Source organism: Petromyzon marinus, chromosome 30, assembly GCF_048934315.1.
Source record: "Petromyzon marinus isolate PM22_M1 ecotype Great Lakes invasive population chromosome 30, UKy_Petmar_22M1.pri1.0, whole genome shotgun sequence".
NCBI lineage: Eukaryota > Metazoa > Chordata > Hyperoartia > Petromyzontiformes > Petromyzontidae > Petromyzon > Petromyzon marinus.
In genome coordinates, this window is record NC_133696.1 from 8755280 (window position 1) to 8771782 (window position 16503).

Here is a 16503-nt window from a genome sequence, read left to right on the forward strand (position 1 = left end):
TGTGTGTTTTGGATGGTCTGTGTGCATTTGTGGATCCATTTTTTTGTTTTGACGCATTAGAATTGCCGCCATCCTTTTATCGGTTGCAACCTTGCTCCTTAACCCACCCCTGGGTTAACCTCGGCCTTAAAATCCTTTATGCCCTGCATCTCCGTGCAGGTCTGTGCCCCGACTGGGAGACGTGGGATGCACGGCCCCCCGTGGACAATGCTCGCGAGGCCATGCAGCAGGCCGACGACTGGCTCGGTGTACCGCAGGTGAGTTTGCCCATCTAGATCAATCCCAGTCCCCCAACCAGAGCCTTGCGCTTTAAAAAAAAATTGCCAGGCAGCGCTCGCGCGCTCCTGTAATCTGCCGCTGGAGGCAGAAGCGATGGATGGTGGATCTCGCGTGTGGTTGTTAAATACCATTCCCGTGGATGTCGGTGGCGCATGCCCTGGCTTGCTAGGAGAAGGGGGTACAGGAAATGTGGGGACCTTCCTACTGATTCTATCTATGTGATGGAGTTGCCTCTTGCATGTGTTTTCTCCCGGTTGCTCTGGTTTCCTCCAAGTTGTATAAACATTCCAAGTTGCCTGAACATGCAGAACCCCCCTGAGAGTTCAAGACTGGCTTTCGTAGATTTAAAAAGTAATTGTTAACATAATTTCGTCCTTTATCTGATTTGGTTCCGGGGTGCATGTCTGATCTGGATTGATTCGTGTGTCCCATCCGATTCCTTACTTGCATCCAGTACCTTGCTCTGCTCTCGCCTGGATCCTTCAAGGCAGGCCGAATCAATCTCCCACTCCTGATCCAAATCGTTCTAAATTTAAACCCATTGTTTTGTGATGCTGCTGCTCCTGCTTTGGCGGTGGTGCACAAATGACAACCCAACATACAAGTCCAATGAGACTACCGTAAAAGGATATAAAATCAGTGATGTTTTGTCGGTTCTTCACGGCCAACAAAATCAGCTTTGTTCCCTTTTGTGGAGCTTTGTGTGAGCCCTTTTGTGATTGCGTGGGTATTCTCTGGGTGCTCGAGTTTCCTCTTAGAAGGAAAACACTCGTCAATGGAATTGGCCAAACATCCCAGTGGAGGAACCTCCTGAATAAAGTCTTGGACTTTCCTGGATAACATTTTTTCAAATTCGGACTTAAAAAAAATCCATTATTCCCACGTCTCCTTCCTCCTGTAGTGGGTGGGGATGGTGGGGTTGGGCCCATCGCTCCGCTGCCAAATTAAAAAATTTTTTTGTTCTTTAAAACAACAAGACGGGGTTTGTGGTTGGGGTGTACGGGACCCTGGGGTGAGAGCGGTCGCCTCTGGCGACGCTCGTGTATCATCCTCGCACCGCCGTGGACGTGAAATTAAAAACAAAGGCACCGCGGAATTGCCGCGCTCCCAGAATGAATCGCCGCTTCCTGTGGCGTTACCTAATTCTTCCAGCCCTGGAGGCTGTATGTGGGATTTTCTGCCATTCGGCTACATCCCCTCCCGCGTGCCCACCTGCCTGCCTGCTTCCTCCCACCTGCGGACGCCGCCTTTCCTCCCCTGCCGTCTGGCAGTGCATAGTCGTGTAGAAATCAGATATTATTATCATTTATTTATCTGGCCGGTGGGTGAACGGGGATCTGTTTTGGCAGCTTGTAGCGAGGAGGCGTAACGAAGACCGTGGAATGCTAGAGTGCAAAAGCCCGTCGTGCCCTGTTGTGGCTGCGTTTTTGAGCATCGTGAGATGACAAACAGGCGCGCGCGTGGGCAGCGCCCGCCTGTAAAACCCGTCGCCGTGTAGAGGCACAGAAAATGTGGACTCTCTCATCTGTTCCGTCTAATGGATGGTGGTGTTGCCCTCTCGCACTTGCTTTGGCTTTCTCCTGGCGCTCGGGTTTACCTCCCACGTGTGTAAACACTCATTAATTGGCTGAACATATTTTTAATATAGAGAACAGTTGAGCTCGGTGCCGGCTCGCTGCCTGATTTTGGGGCCCCTCCTTCTCCTCGCGCCTCCCGTGTCGTTCTTTCCCCACGAGCGAGTGACGACTGCTTCGGTGGCGCGCGTTACAAGTTCTTACCACTTGCAAGAAAAAACATTTTTTTTAGACCTGTTAGCATAATGCATGTAACAATTCCCTGCTGCTTGCCTACCCCGTGCGATTTGGTTGTCACGGATTGTAGGCTATAGTTTGATTTAAAATTATATTCTGTGCATAATTTAATACCTGCGTTGTGAATGCAGGATCTTATTTTAATGGACACAACGTCATTTGGTGTCGCCTGCTGGCCCCCAGTCCAGGCTCAAGACCTTTCTCTTCTGTTCTGCCCATGGCCAACCGCTTCTCTAATAGATAAACATACCTGCTGTTTATGCGCAGCCTGTTTTGGGTGCTTCATAAATCAACGTTGTATTGCTACATTGCTTATCGCTCTTGACAAAAGGCTGATAGAAGTGAATGTACGGTGTTTGTACGTCTGTGGTCATGACAAGAGATGCCCCGTGTAGCCTGTCAGTGGGTAGTTGTGTGGTGGTTAGCGCACTGCACTATAAACGATGTGCCCTGGGTTTAATTCCAGCCATTGCTATAATATCCCTGGACTTGGCCCTCCCCTTGGTCATCTCAGCCTGAAATGAATATCTGATCCATTTGTATAAAACATTAGCACTGGGGATACCAAGGGTGGCTTGGGATGGTGCGATCCACAATCCTCTCGTGCGCTGTGCCATCCTTCATAGGTGCTGACTAACGGCACTTTCCCCAACATTCTGTAGGCTGCAGTGGGATCTTTGTCTCAGTGTGGTGAGGTACCTGGACGACATCTGTCCGAGCCCCGATTTGTGACTGAGATTAGCAAGATTACCTCGGATCAGACGACTTGGGATTGATCAAAAGCTGTCGTTTTTAATGCCAGCCAACAGCACTTGCCTGAACAGTTATGTTTTATTTCTCCGCATAAAGCATTATTTAAATTTTTACACTTCATCAGCCACCACAACCTTCTGGGAGTGACCTTTATTTTCAGTATCATTCATTCAACATATGCAAAACTCTGGACCGGTTTTGACATTAGTCTCGGTAGTATTGGGCTTGCTTAAATGAATACTAGTGAGCTGCCAGATGTTTTGGAGGCACAGAAACCCCTCCCTTAGATATGGGTCCTAGTTTGATGCAAACCTTATACAGTATTCTAATACACAACATGGTCATTAGTCGTTGTATAAGCGAGCAAATGTGTTTTTGTGAACAAGGCAGGAGTGGTTGGCATACTGCAATGAACCCCCGAGCATATTCCTTCTCACAAGCAACATTAGTGTGACAAGTGTCTGAACTGGTACTGGGCTCCTCGTAGGTCGACTCTGCCATAAATAAGTCACTGGTACCGTGTACTGGCCACCCCTCGTGTGTACTATGCTGGCCTTTGGAGGTGCTCTTCAAACTACTATTGGCATAAGTGTTTAAGGCTCTAGGGGGAACTGTATCTTTATGTGAGAAAACAAGTGTGTGCATGAGTAATTCCTTTCTCTCGGCAGCCATTGTTTTCCTGTCTAGTTGTGACCAGCGTCGTCTGAAATCTGTTTCCCCGCTATTTGTGCTGCTCAAGACCCTGGGCTTGAACTAGTGGCCTCTCATTGACATTCCGACAAATCTCAACGCACTGTTGCAGTCTCCCACCTCTCACCCTGCTACTGCCACCTAAACGTGCACGGCTTCCTCGCTGATGTGGATGTATTGCCCCCCCCCCCTACTATCATGGGGTGTCTGCTCCATATTCGCATTGCAAGGTGTGAACTTTACAACACGTATCCATTGAGGTTATCAAACCCATTCAATGGCCTCTTGTGGAAGTTTGGATGATGGTGATGCCGTCAGTGAATCCGCTGTGCAGGGGCAGTGTTGGAGTGATTGACGGTCTAACATTTTGCGACGTATAGATACAAATTATCATTGATCATATGCTTGACCAATATATCCATTTTGCATATTTGCAAATGGTCGCTTTTTTAGCTTTGTCACCCAAATTCTTGGGTAATAACTCTCGATTAATTTGTGCGTTTTTTGTTCTCGATGGAATCCCTAGGATAACTACTTATCCGGTGAAGGGCATTCTAGACAAGGGGGCTGCAGAGGATGTAATGCGGAGCCATAAACCTTGAGCGGACTTGCTGTAGTGGTGGTCCTGTGTGTGTGTGCTCATGTGTATCCGTGTGTTCGTATTCCAGGTGATCGCCCCGGAGGAGATCGTCGACCCCAATGTGGACGAGCACTCGGTGATGACCTACCTGGCTCAGTTCCCTAAGGCCAAGCTCAAGCCGGGTGCTCCCCTCCGCCCCAAACTCAACCCCAAGAAGGCGCGCGCTTTTGGCCCAGGTCAGGCTTTTGTTTGGGAGGAGGTGCACCGTGAGTGACCCCTGCCAGATCTGGGATGATCGCCACCCCCGCCTTCAACCTGGCACTGAGCCATAACACACCCGACCTTGCCAGACCCTCTGACCCATCAAATCGACCAATCATCGCCCCAACTGGCCACCCTCCATCAGTCACTGGCACGGTCATCACCGCCCAACTATCACGCCCTACTCCAGCTGCCACCATCACACCAGATGCTCCTGCTCCATTGCACTTGGCAGGTCAGGAATTTAAATCCCGGTTAGGGTCAACTTAACATGACCCTACATTTTTCTGTCGCATGATATGACCCCAATGGCACAATTGTGATTGAAATTGGGGGGGGGGACAGGGGAGTAAAAATATTTCCACTTTTTTTTAAAGAACGTATGTTGTGGTGTCCGTAGGGGTGGAGGCGATGGGGAACATGGTGATGAAACCGGCGGCCTTCACTGTGGAGACTATCAGTGCTGGGCAGGGAGAGGTCCTGGTGTTCGTCGAGGACCCTGCTGGGCACAAGGAGGAGGTAAGTGGCCATGCACATGCCTGAAAAACTACTAACTCGAAGTTATCTATCACGAGAAATTACATGTGACTTAGTATTGTTCGATTTAAGATTGTAAAATGCATTGTAACTTTAACTTATCTGTAAAGGAATTAATCAAACTGCCCAAATCGAGACCCTCAAAAACATCCTCAACTCGGGTCCAATATGTCTGACATGTTTGGTTTATTTTGCTATTATGTTCACTCGGATCAATGGTGCAGTAATTTGTGTGTACTCTGCTACAAACTCTGCAACCCGAGTTGAATTCCTGGCCACGGCCAACATAAGTGGCAGGTGATATCTGAATTGATCCTGGACCATTCTTCAACCTACGCGCACTAACCAGCGCGGCGAAGAATGGTGTAAAAAAAACATTTTAAATGGCATTGCGAGTCAGTAGTGCATTGACAAATGTTCATGTTTGTATCATTTGAATAACTGAGAATATTAAATTTCACTTAAATGTGTACAGGCTAAAGTCTCTCCCGTCAAGGACAAGAACCAGACTTACTCTGTGGTCTACACGCCCAAGGTGGTGGGGCCTCACAAGGTGAGGCACTCTCCTCGGCTGCTGGGGTTTCTCTGCGCCTTATCTCATCTCCGAGCACTCGCCTTCAAAATACTAATGCCTTTGCTGGGGAGGGAGGGTGGAGGGCCAGTTTTTGGGTAGGAGGGCAGGACTGAAAGCGGGCTATGATCACGGTGCATCCAGCCTGTGACCAGTGTCACCGTGTACGTGCCCCGGCTTTTCAGATCTCTGAAAGCCAGGCTGTGTTTGAGCCTGGGTGGTGATTTTTGGGTTGGTGGGTAGCCATGCATGAACCAGGCTGTCGGCCGCCCCTCTCGCCACGCGCTCCTCTCCTTAATGCAGGGCCACAAAGGCCCCAAATCCTAAGCTGCCAGGAACAAACGTTTTAAAGTTGCAATCGATAAGAATCCGTATGTTTTGAATGGAGGTAAGGTTGTATATGAACTACGGGTGGTGGGGAACAGACACTGGGAGGGAATTCCAAAAAAATTGAGCCATGTGAGGAAAGAAGTGGAAAGTATTTAGACCTGCAGAGTAGTGGTGGTTCAATAATGGTGTGGATGAGACTTAACAGCCAGTCTGGTAATCCTCTGTGTGAAGGAATCAATGCGTGGAACATCCACGGTAGTAGCGATTTTGAAGTGTTGGTGGGTGCATGAGGTGGGTGGGTGAAGTGTTTGTTCAACCACCACACTGCAGGTCAAGATAGTGTGGATGAGACTAGAGTTTGCTCGGTAGATCGAGTACTCCAATATGGGAGGAGGAATCTAAGTGGCTTTGACAGGAACTGTGTAACCCCAGTAGTGGTGACAGAACTGGACTTTGTCCTTAACGTGTGTATGTGCACCCTGCAGGTGACGGTGCTATTTGCGGGGCAGCACATCAACAAGAGCCCCTTCGAGGTGTCTGTGGCCAAACCCCAAGCGGATGCGAGCAAAGTGACGGCGCGGGGGCCTGGCCTGGAACTCAATGGCGTCATCGCCGGGAAACCCACGTACTTCGACATCCACACGGCTGGTATGACTCGAACACGGCTTGCGTGGTGCCTCCCCCGCTTGACCAGCATGGACGCTCCCCCACACGGCCGGCATGGAGCCCCCTCGGTCAAATCGATTTCGGAGGCGATGCGTGCATCATGCATGACAAGAGTGGTTTATTTTCAATAAATGCAAATTACATGCGCCTTGCTAAGCAAATGGAAAGAACGATTTGGAACGTACGAGAGTGACGACAAAGAAGCAGGTACAAGCTATCGATTCTAGAATCGGGGGGGAGGGATTCCAACAAAGTTAACATACCAACCCCCCACGTGACCAATGCTCTACCCCCCCATCAGGTGCGGGCATGGGAGATGTGCACGTGACGATCACGGACCCGCGGGGACGCAGCGACACTGTAGACGTGGAGCTGGAGGACCGGGGCGAGAGCGTGTTTCGCTGCGCGTACCGCGCCGTGCTGGAGGGAGCGCACAGCGTCGCAGTGTCCTACGGGGGCACCGCCATCCCGCGCAGCCCCTTCCCCGTCAACGTCGCGCAGGGTGAGCGTCGCTCTTCTCCCCCAGCCGTCGGTGTCATCAGGGGCCCTGCCCCCCCCCCCCCCACCCGTGCTTGAGATTTGACTGCAAAGGACCTTCAACGTCTCGCTTCATCTACGCGCTTCTGTGCTCCAGCGACCAAGGATTTGTGTCATAGGCGCATGCAGCACTTTCCCCAGCAACCTGTGTAAGGCTGAAGGGGGCAGGGGGGAAGGTCTTTGTCTTATCGTTATGTGTGTGCATATGTGACTGTGCCGAACAGCGAGCCATGCGAGCGCGTGCCGCGCCACGGGCAGAGGCCTCCAGATCAAGGGCGTCCGCATGAAGGAGGCGGCTGACTTCCGCGTCTTCACGCAAGGTGCTGGCACCGGGGAGCTCAAGGTGTCGCTCAAGACCCCAAGTGAGTCACGCTGTCGCTTGGCCGGTGGCGTCGTCGCCAACGTCGTCGTTGCTGCTAACCTTCTAAGTCCCCAGTCGACCCTGGGTTGGTGGGAGGATCTGCACGTTCTCTTCCGATGGACTCTAGAGTTTGTTTGGAACTCTCCTCTCTCTCCTCCCCCCCCCCCCCCCCCCATGACATCCATGCTGTTGACTCCCAGAACAATGACGATTCTGCAAACATGCACAACTATTAACTACATGGCTACATAATCGCATGACTACACAAGCACATAACTGCAAAACCATTTGAACCCACTACGTCACGGCGCATGGGTGGGAATGGGCAGCGGTGAGCCTACTGCCTTCCTCCTCCTCACCACCCCCTCCTCCCCCACCCTGTGTGCCTCAGATGGGCACGAGGAGCCTATTCGTCAGAAGGCCAGCGGCGATGGCGTATATGCGTGCGAGTACATGCCGAGCGTGCAAGGCAAGCATGTGGTGTCGGTCACCTGGGCCGGCCAACACATCCCCCGCAGGTAGCGTATGCACAGTGACGCGCAGCATACACACCAGCACATCTAAACACGTACGTGTGTGTCTGCATCACATCATCCTTGTCCACGATTATATACTGGCGTGTGTGCGTGTTTATGCTCACTTGTGCAATTGTCTCCGTGCGTGGACGTGGTGTACTATTGTGCATTCCTGCGAGCGTGTGCGTCTGTGTATGCACTTGCCTTCCTTCATAGGTGCTACTTGCTAACAGCACTTGCCCCAACAGTCTATCGAAGGCTTTATGAGGGGTCTTTGTGCTCACCTGTGTTTTGAGTGTGCGTGGGCAGGTTTGCCTGATGATGCGTGTGTTTGTGCATGCAGCCCCTTTGAGGTGGAGGTGGGCCCCCCCGCGGGGGAGCAGAAGGTGCGCGCATGGGGCCCCGGCCTCCGCTCCGGCCTCGTGGATCACCCGGCCCACTTCGTGGTGGAGGCCATCGGGGATGACATCGGCACGCTCGGTCAGCACCACCTCTGATAAATACAAACGAGAGAATTGTTTTCTGGCCAGGTGGCTCGAGGAGAGTGGGGCATTCCTAATGACCCATGTTGGAGATACTGAGCCAGCAACATCTGAGGTCCTGGAATTGATTGTTTGGTGTAGTGGCGTATTTGTTGTGAGCGTACTATTATGGACTTTGCTAGGACAGTGAAACCTTGGATTGCGAGCATAATTCATTTCGGATACGTGCTCATAATCCAAAGCACTCGTATATCAAAGCGAATTTCCCCAAAAGAAATAATGGAAACTCGGATTCGTTCCACAACCCAAAAATACTGTTCATATAAAAATGATTAATAGAAAATACCTTTTTATATTTTTATTATTTAAATTTAATATAGTAATCAAATTTATTAATAACTTTTAATCGTGGCTGGTGTGAGGGAGGCGAGAGAGGAGGGTTATTGTGGAGGACGACTTTCACTTGCAGTACAGTTACTAAAGAACAGTCACTACACTTGGACACAATAAAAAAAATGCTTTATGCACACACACGTGGTCACAACACTATAGTAAACAGTATACACGTAGTCACAACACTATAGTAAACAGTATACACGTGGTCACACCACTATAGTACTGTAGTAAACAGTATACACGTGGTCACAACACTATACTGTAGTAAACAGTATACACGTGGTCACAACACTATACTGTAGTAAACAGTATACACGTGGTCACAACACTATATAGTACTGTAGTAAACAGTACACACGTGGTCACAACACTATATAGTACTGTAGTAAACAGTATACACGTGGTCGCAACACTATAGTACAATAGTAAACAGTATACACGTGGTCACAACACTATAGTACTATAGTAAACAGTATACACGTGTATTAACATTATGAGACCTCCTTTGCCAGAAACAAGATATAGGAATAGGTTTTACCCTTTTAACTGGCACAAAAACTGACACCTTTATTCAAGGCATCATGTTTGCAATGACCACAACACAAGCAGTCAAAATGCAAACAAAAAAGACAACTCTGATAATAATATGCACTGTCCTTGAATTTGATTGGTCCACACCCGAGACAGCTTTTCTTAGAGCCTAGTCTCCATTGGTGTTGGACCAATGGAGCCTAGTCTCCATTGGTGTTGTCTCGGGTGTGGACCAATCAAATTCAAGGACAGTGCATATTATTATCAGAGTTGTCTTTTTTGTTTGTATTTTGACTGCTTGCGTTGTGGTCATTGCAAACATGATGCCTTGAATAAAGGTGTCAGTTTTTGTGCCAGTTAAAAGGATAAAACCTATTCCAGTATACACGTGGGCACAGCACTATAGTACTGTAGTAAACAGTATACACGTGGTCACAACACTATACTATAGTAAACGGTATACGCTCGCACGGATGTTGACTATACGAGTGAGGCACACCGACTGAGACCGAGCATGGGAGATGATTACCGATTACCCAAAATCCCGCAGAGAGAAGAACCATTGGCTCAGTTGCGATCACGTGACGCTCGGCAGACAAAGCGTATACTGCTCGTATTGCAAGACGCCGCTCGTTTATCAAATTCTTATTTATTGAAAATTATGCTCGTCTTGCAAAACACTCGCAGTTACTCGCAATCCAAGGTTCCACTGTACACTAATCACGAGGCCGTCAAACAGAGGGGCCAGGCGTCCTAATGGCGCCCCCTTGTGTACTGTGCCGGCCTTCATAGGTGCTCTCTAGCAGCACTTGCCCCAGCAGCCTGTGTAGATTTACACGGACGACTTGTTGTCTATTATTCCACTGGCACAGCCGTGCCATGCCGGCACGCACAGCTCTCGCCGTACACTCCTTTCCCCACTGGTTATTTTCCGTTCCGAGTCGGTCCCGAATCGTGACAACGCGAGCCTCGCAGGGCATCTGGCTCGTTAGAAAGCAGGGCCATGGCCGACACTGACCATTTTCATCACGTGTTTTACGTGGTTGAACACGGTCTTGGTTAACTAGTCGTACCTTGCGTCGGCGGGACTGCTCTACTTCTGCAGTGGAAAAGCAAACACGGCATCTCCCCTGAGCCGCGCTGAGCTGACTGTGGCCCTGGCACTGCTCGGTTGTACGGTGGAAAAGAGGTAATGGTCTGGTGTGCCCGCACACATCTGTCCGTGTTGGCGTGATGCAGGCTTCTCGATCGAGGGCCCGTCCCAGGCGCGTATCGAGTGCCAGGACTGCGGCGATGGGTCTTGTGACGTGGTATACTGGCCCGGCGAGGCCGGCGACTACGCGGTGCACGTAGTGTGCGACGACCAGGACATCAAGCACAGCCCGTTCATGGCCGAGATCGTCGCGGCCCCTGCAGACTTCCATCCCGACAAGGCACGGGGGGGTGGGGGGGGTGGAGGGGCGAGGGGGGTGTGAAGGTGGGGGGGTGGTTGGGGGGGGGGGTTAAGGTTGGGGCATTGATGTGCAAGGCACGCAGTGGATACGGGCGTTGTGCGAAGTGGGTGAGGGCGTTGGTGTACAGGAGATAGAGGGAACATGGGGGGGGAATGTATGGGGGAGGGGTGTGAGATGTTGGTGGTCACGGGGGAAATGCAGAGTGGGCACAATAAGACCGAGGCGACGAGGGTCGTGGAGCAACGCGAGTCCCTGGCTGACCATATCTCCTGAGGTCGTGTAACGTGCGTGTTCTCCTGCGCAGGTCAAGGTGTTTGGGCCGGGCCTGGAGAGCGGCAAGGTGGTGGTGGGCAAGCCCATTGAGTTCACGGTGGACGCACGCGCGGGGGGCAGGGCCCCCTTTAAAGTGTACGCACAGGTAAGTGCACCTCCTACCCCAAACAGCCCCTGCTGACCACACGAAACGGTTGTCCTCCGTAATTTGTTGTCACTGGGTGTTCGTTACCATCTTGCGCATGGTTCGCATATTTGCCCTCTCTTGTGCCGTTTGTCATTGTCATCGTTGTTGTCGTCCGGTCCAGGATGCGGAGGGCACCCCGATCGATGTGCAGGTGAAGGACAATGGCGACGGCACGTTCCTGTGCCGCTACACGCCTCGCAAGGCCATCAAGCACACCTTCCTCACCACGTGGGGCGGCGTCTCCGTGCCGGGCAGCCCCCACCGGGTACGGCTCCCCGCTCGCTTCGCCGCCGTGACGTTTTGTCGCCAACGACGCAGGACACGCAGCGCGTCTCCTCCTCCACCCTCTTGCTCTCTTCCCACTGCTCATCTGTTCTCTCGCGTTTCTGGAATGCACGCCCCTTCTTTACTGTGACGGGGATGTTGTTGTGCAATCCAACAGGGGGTTTTGCTGCACTGCTCTCTGCCGATTTTTTTAATCTAACCCTAGCACGATCTCCCACCTGTTTCCACGCGTGCCCAACCAACAAGCGCTGATCGTACTCAACCCGACTTTGCTTCTGAGATCTGGCGATCGTGATCGACGGCCATTTTGGCCGTCGATCACGCAGACGTAAAGATTTTTAGCCCTTGGGTCGTGTGAGAAGTTGCCGCTATCGTAAAGTGCGCTACGGCCTCTGCGGGAGATCTGAGAAGGGGGTATAAAGTGGGGGGGTGGGGGGAAGCATCTTGTTGCGTCTCCAGACCCCCCTCCCTGAGTAGTGACCAACATCCGTGCATGATGTTCAGCACAACAGTGTATATTGATGCACTGTGAGCCTGCGTGCAAACACTTACCCGCGTGTATGGGTGCGCGTGTCGTCAGGTGACGGTGAGCAAGGGCAGCTACCCGCAGAAGGTGAAGGTATCCGGAACGGGCGTCGACCGCTCCGGCATCAAAGCCGGGGAGCCGGTGGAGTTCACCGTGGACTGCTCGGAGGCCGGGGAGGGTGAGTTGCGGCACAACCGAGCGCACTTGCTGTGCCGCCAGCGCATACCGTTGTGCCACGCTCACTGCTACGACTCTCCCACGTTACCCCCCTCCCTCACCGTGCAGGTGACATCAGCATTGGCATCAAGTGTGCGGCGGGGCTGCTGGGCCCCACCGAGCAGGACCTCGACTTCGACATCATCAAGAACGACGACGACACCTTCACCGTTCGCTACATGCCGCCCGCCGCGGGCCGCTACACCATCATGGTGCTCTTCGCTGACCAGGTGACTGCTGGTAGTGACCGTGTCCGTAGGTAGTATAGTGCAAGGTGGTGGTCGGGACGCTAGTGGGTTTGTTGGTGGCTAGGCTGGTGATGATGTAAATTGTGGGGAGTGGTGGAGCAGTGGTTAGTGCACGGTCCTACAAACACAGCAAACACAGATTTTATTTTTGGTTGTGGCCAACATCTGTGTCCGAATCTTTTGAACCGGTCCAGAGACTCTTCCCTTAGAGAAACTTGCAGTAGAATGGAGATTGTAGTTGTTAATGGTGGTAGTGATGATGTAATAGTATGACAGTGGTCAGGTTAGTTGTGATGGTGGCATTGTTAATGGAATGGTGTTTATGGTGATTGGGGTGGCAGTGTCGTTGGAGCGGTTGTAAGGGTGGTGGCAACAGGAGCTCTTGTAGTGCTTTTGTTGGTTTTGGTGAAGGTGTTGTGCTTCTGGTGGCCTATGTGCCGCCGTTCAATGGAACCGCCTCTCATGCTAACGAGCAATGCCCCTTAACCCCCCCCCCCCCCCCATTTCACCCCTGCAGGAGATTCAGCAAAGTCCGTTCCGCGTTAAGGTTGACCCCTCCCACGACGCCTCCAAGGTGAAAGCCGAGGGTCCGGGCGTCAACAAGACAGGTGGTGACCTCTTCTTCAGTATTCCCCTCGAGCACTCGGCGGGCGCGGCTAATATTCTCGCGGTGATGTACTAATGTCGTTCGTGGGCGGTTTTGAAGTAGCGGGCCTTCTGGGCCGCATTAAATTCCGTAGTCTCTCCCACCCCTGCTCTAAAGCTTTGCTGATTCCAATGTTGCACTGCTGTCTCCCTCCTCCACCCACACCTGGCGGACACGCACAGGTGTGCAGGTGGGCAACCCGACGCACTTCAAGGTGTTTGCGCAGGGGGCCGGGCGGGGCAAGGTAGATGTGGAGTTCACGGGTGCTGGCAAGGGCGAATTGGTGCGCGACTTCCACATCCGGGAAGAGCCGGGCGACACCCACAGCGTGGAGTACACGCCCTTGCAGCCGGTGAGGATCTGCTGGGGTCCTCCGGGGTCTTGGGTGCTCCAAGGGTGTATGTGTGTGGGGAGCAGTAATTAGCACATTGCACTAGGAATCCTGCGCATGACCAAGACCAGTGGTGAATATTCTGAACTGGTCCTGGGCCTTCGCTAGGTCAGCTTGACCTTAAATGAGTACCTGGTGCAATGTGTAAACATCGACACTGGTAAGTGAGGCAGCCGGCATGGTACTGGCCCCCCCAACCCTCTCTTGTGTCGTGCCTGCCTTCAAAGGCGCTCGCCAACAGCACTTGCCCCAAGACGTCCAAGCTATTTAAGGGTGTCTGTCTTTTTTGTGGGTCGAAAGTGTGCGCGTGTCCATGCGGCGTTGCTGATGGGCGATCCTGTGTCCGCAGGGGAACATGGCGGTCGCGGTGAAGTATGGGGGCGACCTCATCCCGCGCAGCCCGTTCACCGTTGGCGTCACTCCGGCCGTCGACGTCTCGAAGGTTCGCGTCAACGGCCTCGACAAAAGTGAGTGCACACAAGCACGCGCTCGCAGTCACGTCCATCACGGTTGACGTTGGCTTCGGGGGTTTGTGACACGGTGATGATGCGCTTTGCCACAACTTTATTCAAGTGACCTATAATGTCTTATATTTACCAACCTGGATTGTTTTTCTCATTTAGAAATCTTCTTTCGTTTCCACCCTTTTGTATGAAAATCAGATGTTAAATTTAGTAGAATCGCCGTGGGGTTACTTACCTGCAGACTGCCCATATGCCAATAAATTGCTGACAGGCGCTCGTCAAGGCCTTTTTAAATATTGTTAATTTTACTACGGTTATTATGTATTTGTGTATTGTGTAGTTTTGCATACAATTAGCATCGTAACCGTTGGGCAATTCGCCAGCATTGCTTTAAGAAAATCTGACTTGGCTGATTGGACACTGAATGCCAATGCTGGTCCATGGTTTGCTTTTGTTGACCATATGCTGCTGATGAGAGATGCGTTCCCAGAAGGCTGTGGCCAATGAGATTTTTGTGCAGGCAAATGTGGGAACTTGGAGGTGTTTGTTTGGCTATTTTGTTACTTGCTTTCTCTCGACACTTGATGGTTATTTTGCATTGTGATTCTGGAGACGAGCGTTTGTTTGGTTTGTTACTCGTGCACCGCCCTCATCTGAACGTCGCATCTCCCTGAACACCCCCCCCCCCCTTCCCCACTACAGAGGCGATTGTTGGCCAGGAGTTTGCGTTTGTTATTGGGAAGCGTGGCGCGGGGGGCCAGGGTGCCCTGGACGTGCAAGTGGCCGGGCCGACGCGCCGGGCCTTGCCGTGCCGCGTGGAACCGGCACTCGAGGGCTCCGAGTGTAGCTTCACGCCGCGCGAAGCTGGCACACACTTCGTCACCGTGAAGTATGACGGCGTGCCCATCTCTGACGAGCCCTTCTCGCTCGAAGCCGCGCTCCCGCCCGACCCCTCCAAGGTGAGTTCTTTGCCAGGCCCGTGGATGCAACGGAACAAAGATGACCATGTTACAAACCACTGCCATGACCTCTATCCTACGGAGCAAAAGGTTCTATGTTCCTCGAAGTGACCGTGACTTAATGTGCCATAAACTGAACTATGTAAGGCCTACCAAGCAATCCTGATTGTCCCCAGTTCAAAGATTACCAGCTTCATACTCTACTCATGCTTACAGGCAAAGGAGCAGGGCTTGCTGTGGAGTGGGTGGGTTTGGCAGAGTGGGCAGTGCCATTTGTAATGAGCTAAGGTGACCACTAGCTGTGGGTTGGGCAGGGAATTGAGTGAATACATCTCCATAAAAGAAAATAAATAATCGGTAACATCAAAAGTGGCATGGGCCATGGCACTTTTCTGTTTTTGGCTTGTGTGAAAGGTGGGGTGGGTCTGTGGGGTGGGTCTGACAAAGGAAGTTAGGTGGGGGGGGGAGGCTGCCAGCTTGTATCCTCCATTGAGCCTCCCAGAAAAAATGCGATGTGGTGTTTCCACAACGTGGTGCGCGCAGGTCCGCGTGTCGGGCCCCGGGCTGCAGTCAGGCGAGGTGGGCCGCCCGGCGCAGTTCTCAGTGGACACGCGCGGCGCGGGCGACGGCGGCTTGGGCCTCACGGTGGAGGGCCCGCGTGAAGCTCGCATCGAGTGCGAGGACAACGGCGACGGCACCTGCTCCGTGGCATACACACCCGCCGAGGCCGGCGAGCACCTCGTCAATGTGCTGTTCGCGGGGCAGCACGTCCCGGGGTCGCCCTTCCGTGCCCTCATCCACCCGACCTTCGACCCCTCGCGCGTCGTGGCGACTGGCCGTGGTCTGGAGAAGTCCAAGATGGGCGAGCCGGCCACCTTCAACGTCGACTGCTCGAAGGTGAGTGGCGGGGTTGCAGGAATGGAGGTTACCGGCGTTGTGGACAAAAGTAGTTGGTCAAGTTTATTTAGTTTAACCAGGATAATCTGTTAGATAAGTGACCCGAGTTGATATCACTTGACGAACAATCGATCCTCAAACCACGGCACAAATGCTTAAACTCCAAGATCTGCCCCGACAGTATCGCACCACCTATCTTACCTCGGTCGATTTGCGCCGACCCCTTGTGTGCGTTGCATCCAGGCCGGCGATGGAGACCTGGCGGTTGACGTGGTGTCGGATTCGGGCAAGCGCGCCGACGTGAAGACACGGCGCGGTCCTGACGGCTTACACGCCGTCACCTTCACACCGGTCACTCACGGTCCGCACACTGTGTCGCTCACGTACGGCGGGAAGCCCGTGCCACACTTCCCCGCCAAGGTTGCGGTGGACCCCGCCGTCGACACCAGCGGCATCAAAGTGTCGGGCCCGGGCGTGGAGGAGAGGGGTACGTGCTGCTGGTGGGGAGCGGTGGCGTTCCCACTGTTCCCCCACCATCCCTCCGCGCTTCTCCGCGTGTGACCTACAACTTCCCCCCCCCACCTCCCCCCACACCAGCAGCGCTTGAATGATTAAAGAATCCCGGAATGAGCTGATGAGCACAGTATTTTTTTCCAG

At 52.6% G+C, this 16503-nt stretch overlaps 1 protein-coding gene across 1 annotated transcript in view; it reads left to right on the top strand.

Moving 5' to 3' along the window:
- LOC116947559 (filamin-C-like) overlaps nt 1–16503 on the top strand; it is a 70129-nt gene that overhangs the window by 33145 nt on the left and 20481 nt on the right. Inside the window, exons 3-22 of the mRNA XM_032963438.2 lie at nt 160–257; nt 4202–4349; nt 4775–4893; nt 5387–5464; nt 6298–6460; nt 6780–6980; nt 7240–7377; nt 7768–7894; nt 8235–8371; nt 10540–10733; nt 11059–11172; nt 11336–11479; nt 12080–12203; nt 12311–12471; nt 13007–13097; nt 13318–13487; nt 13876–13993; nt 14693–14949; nt 15493–15846; nt 16090–16333. Of these exons, the coding sequence (XP_032819329.1) occupies nt 160–257; nt 4202–4349; nt 4775–4893; nt 5387–5464; nt 6298–6460; nt 6780–6980; nt 7240–7377; nt 7768–7894; nt 8235–8371; nt 10540–10733; nt 11059–11172; nt 11336–11479; nt 12080–12203; nt 12311–12471; nt 13007–13097; nt 13318–13487; nt 13876–13993; nt 14693–14949; nt 15493–15846; nt 16090–16333 (3180 nt within the window). The remainder of the gene's footprint in view (nt 1–159; nt 258–4201; nt 4350–4774; nt 4894–5386; nt 5465–6297; nt 6461–6779; nt 6981–7239; nt 7378–7767; nt 7895–8234; nt 8372–10539; nt 10734–11058; nt 11173–11335; nt 11480–12079; nt 12204–12310; nt 12472–13006; nt 13098–13317; nt 13488–13875; nt 13994–14692; nt 14950–15492; nt 15847–16089; nt 16334–16503) is intronic.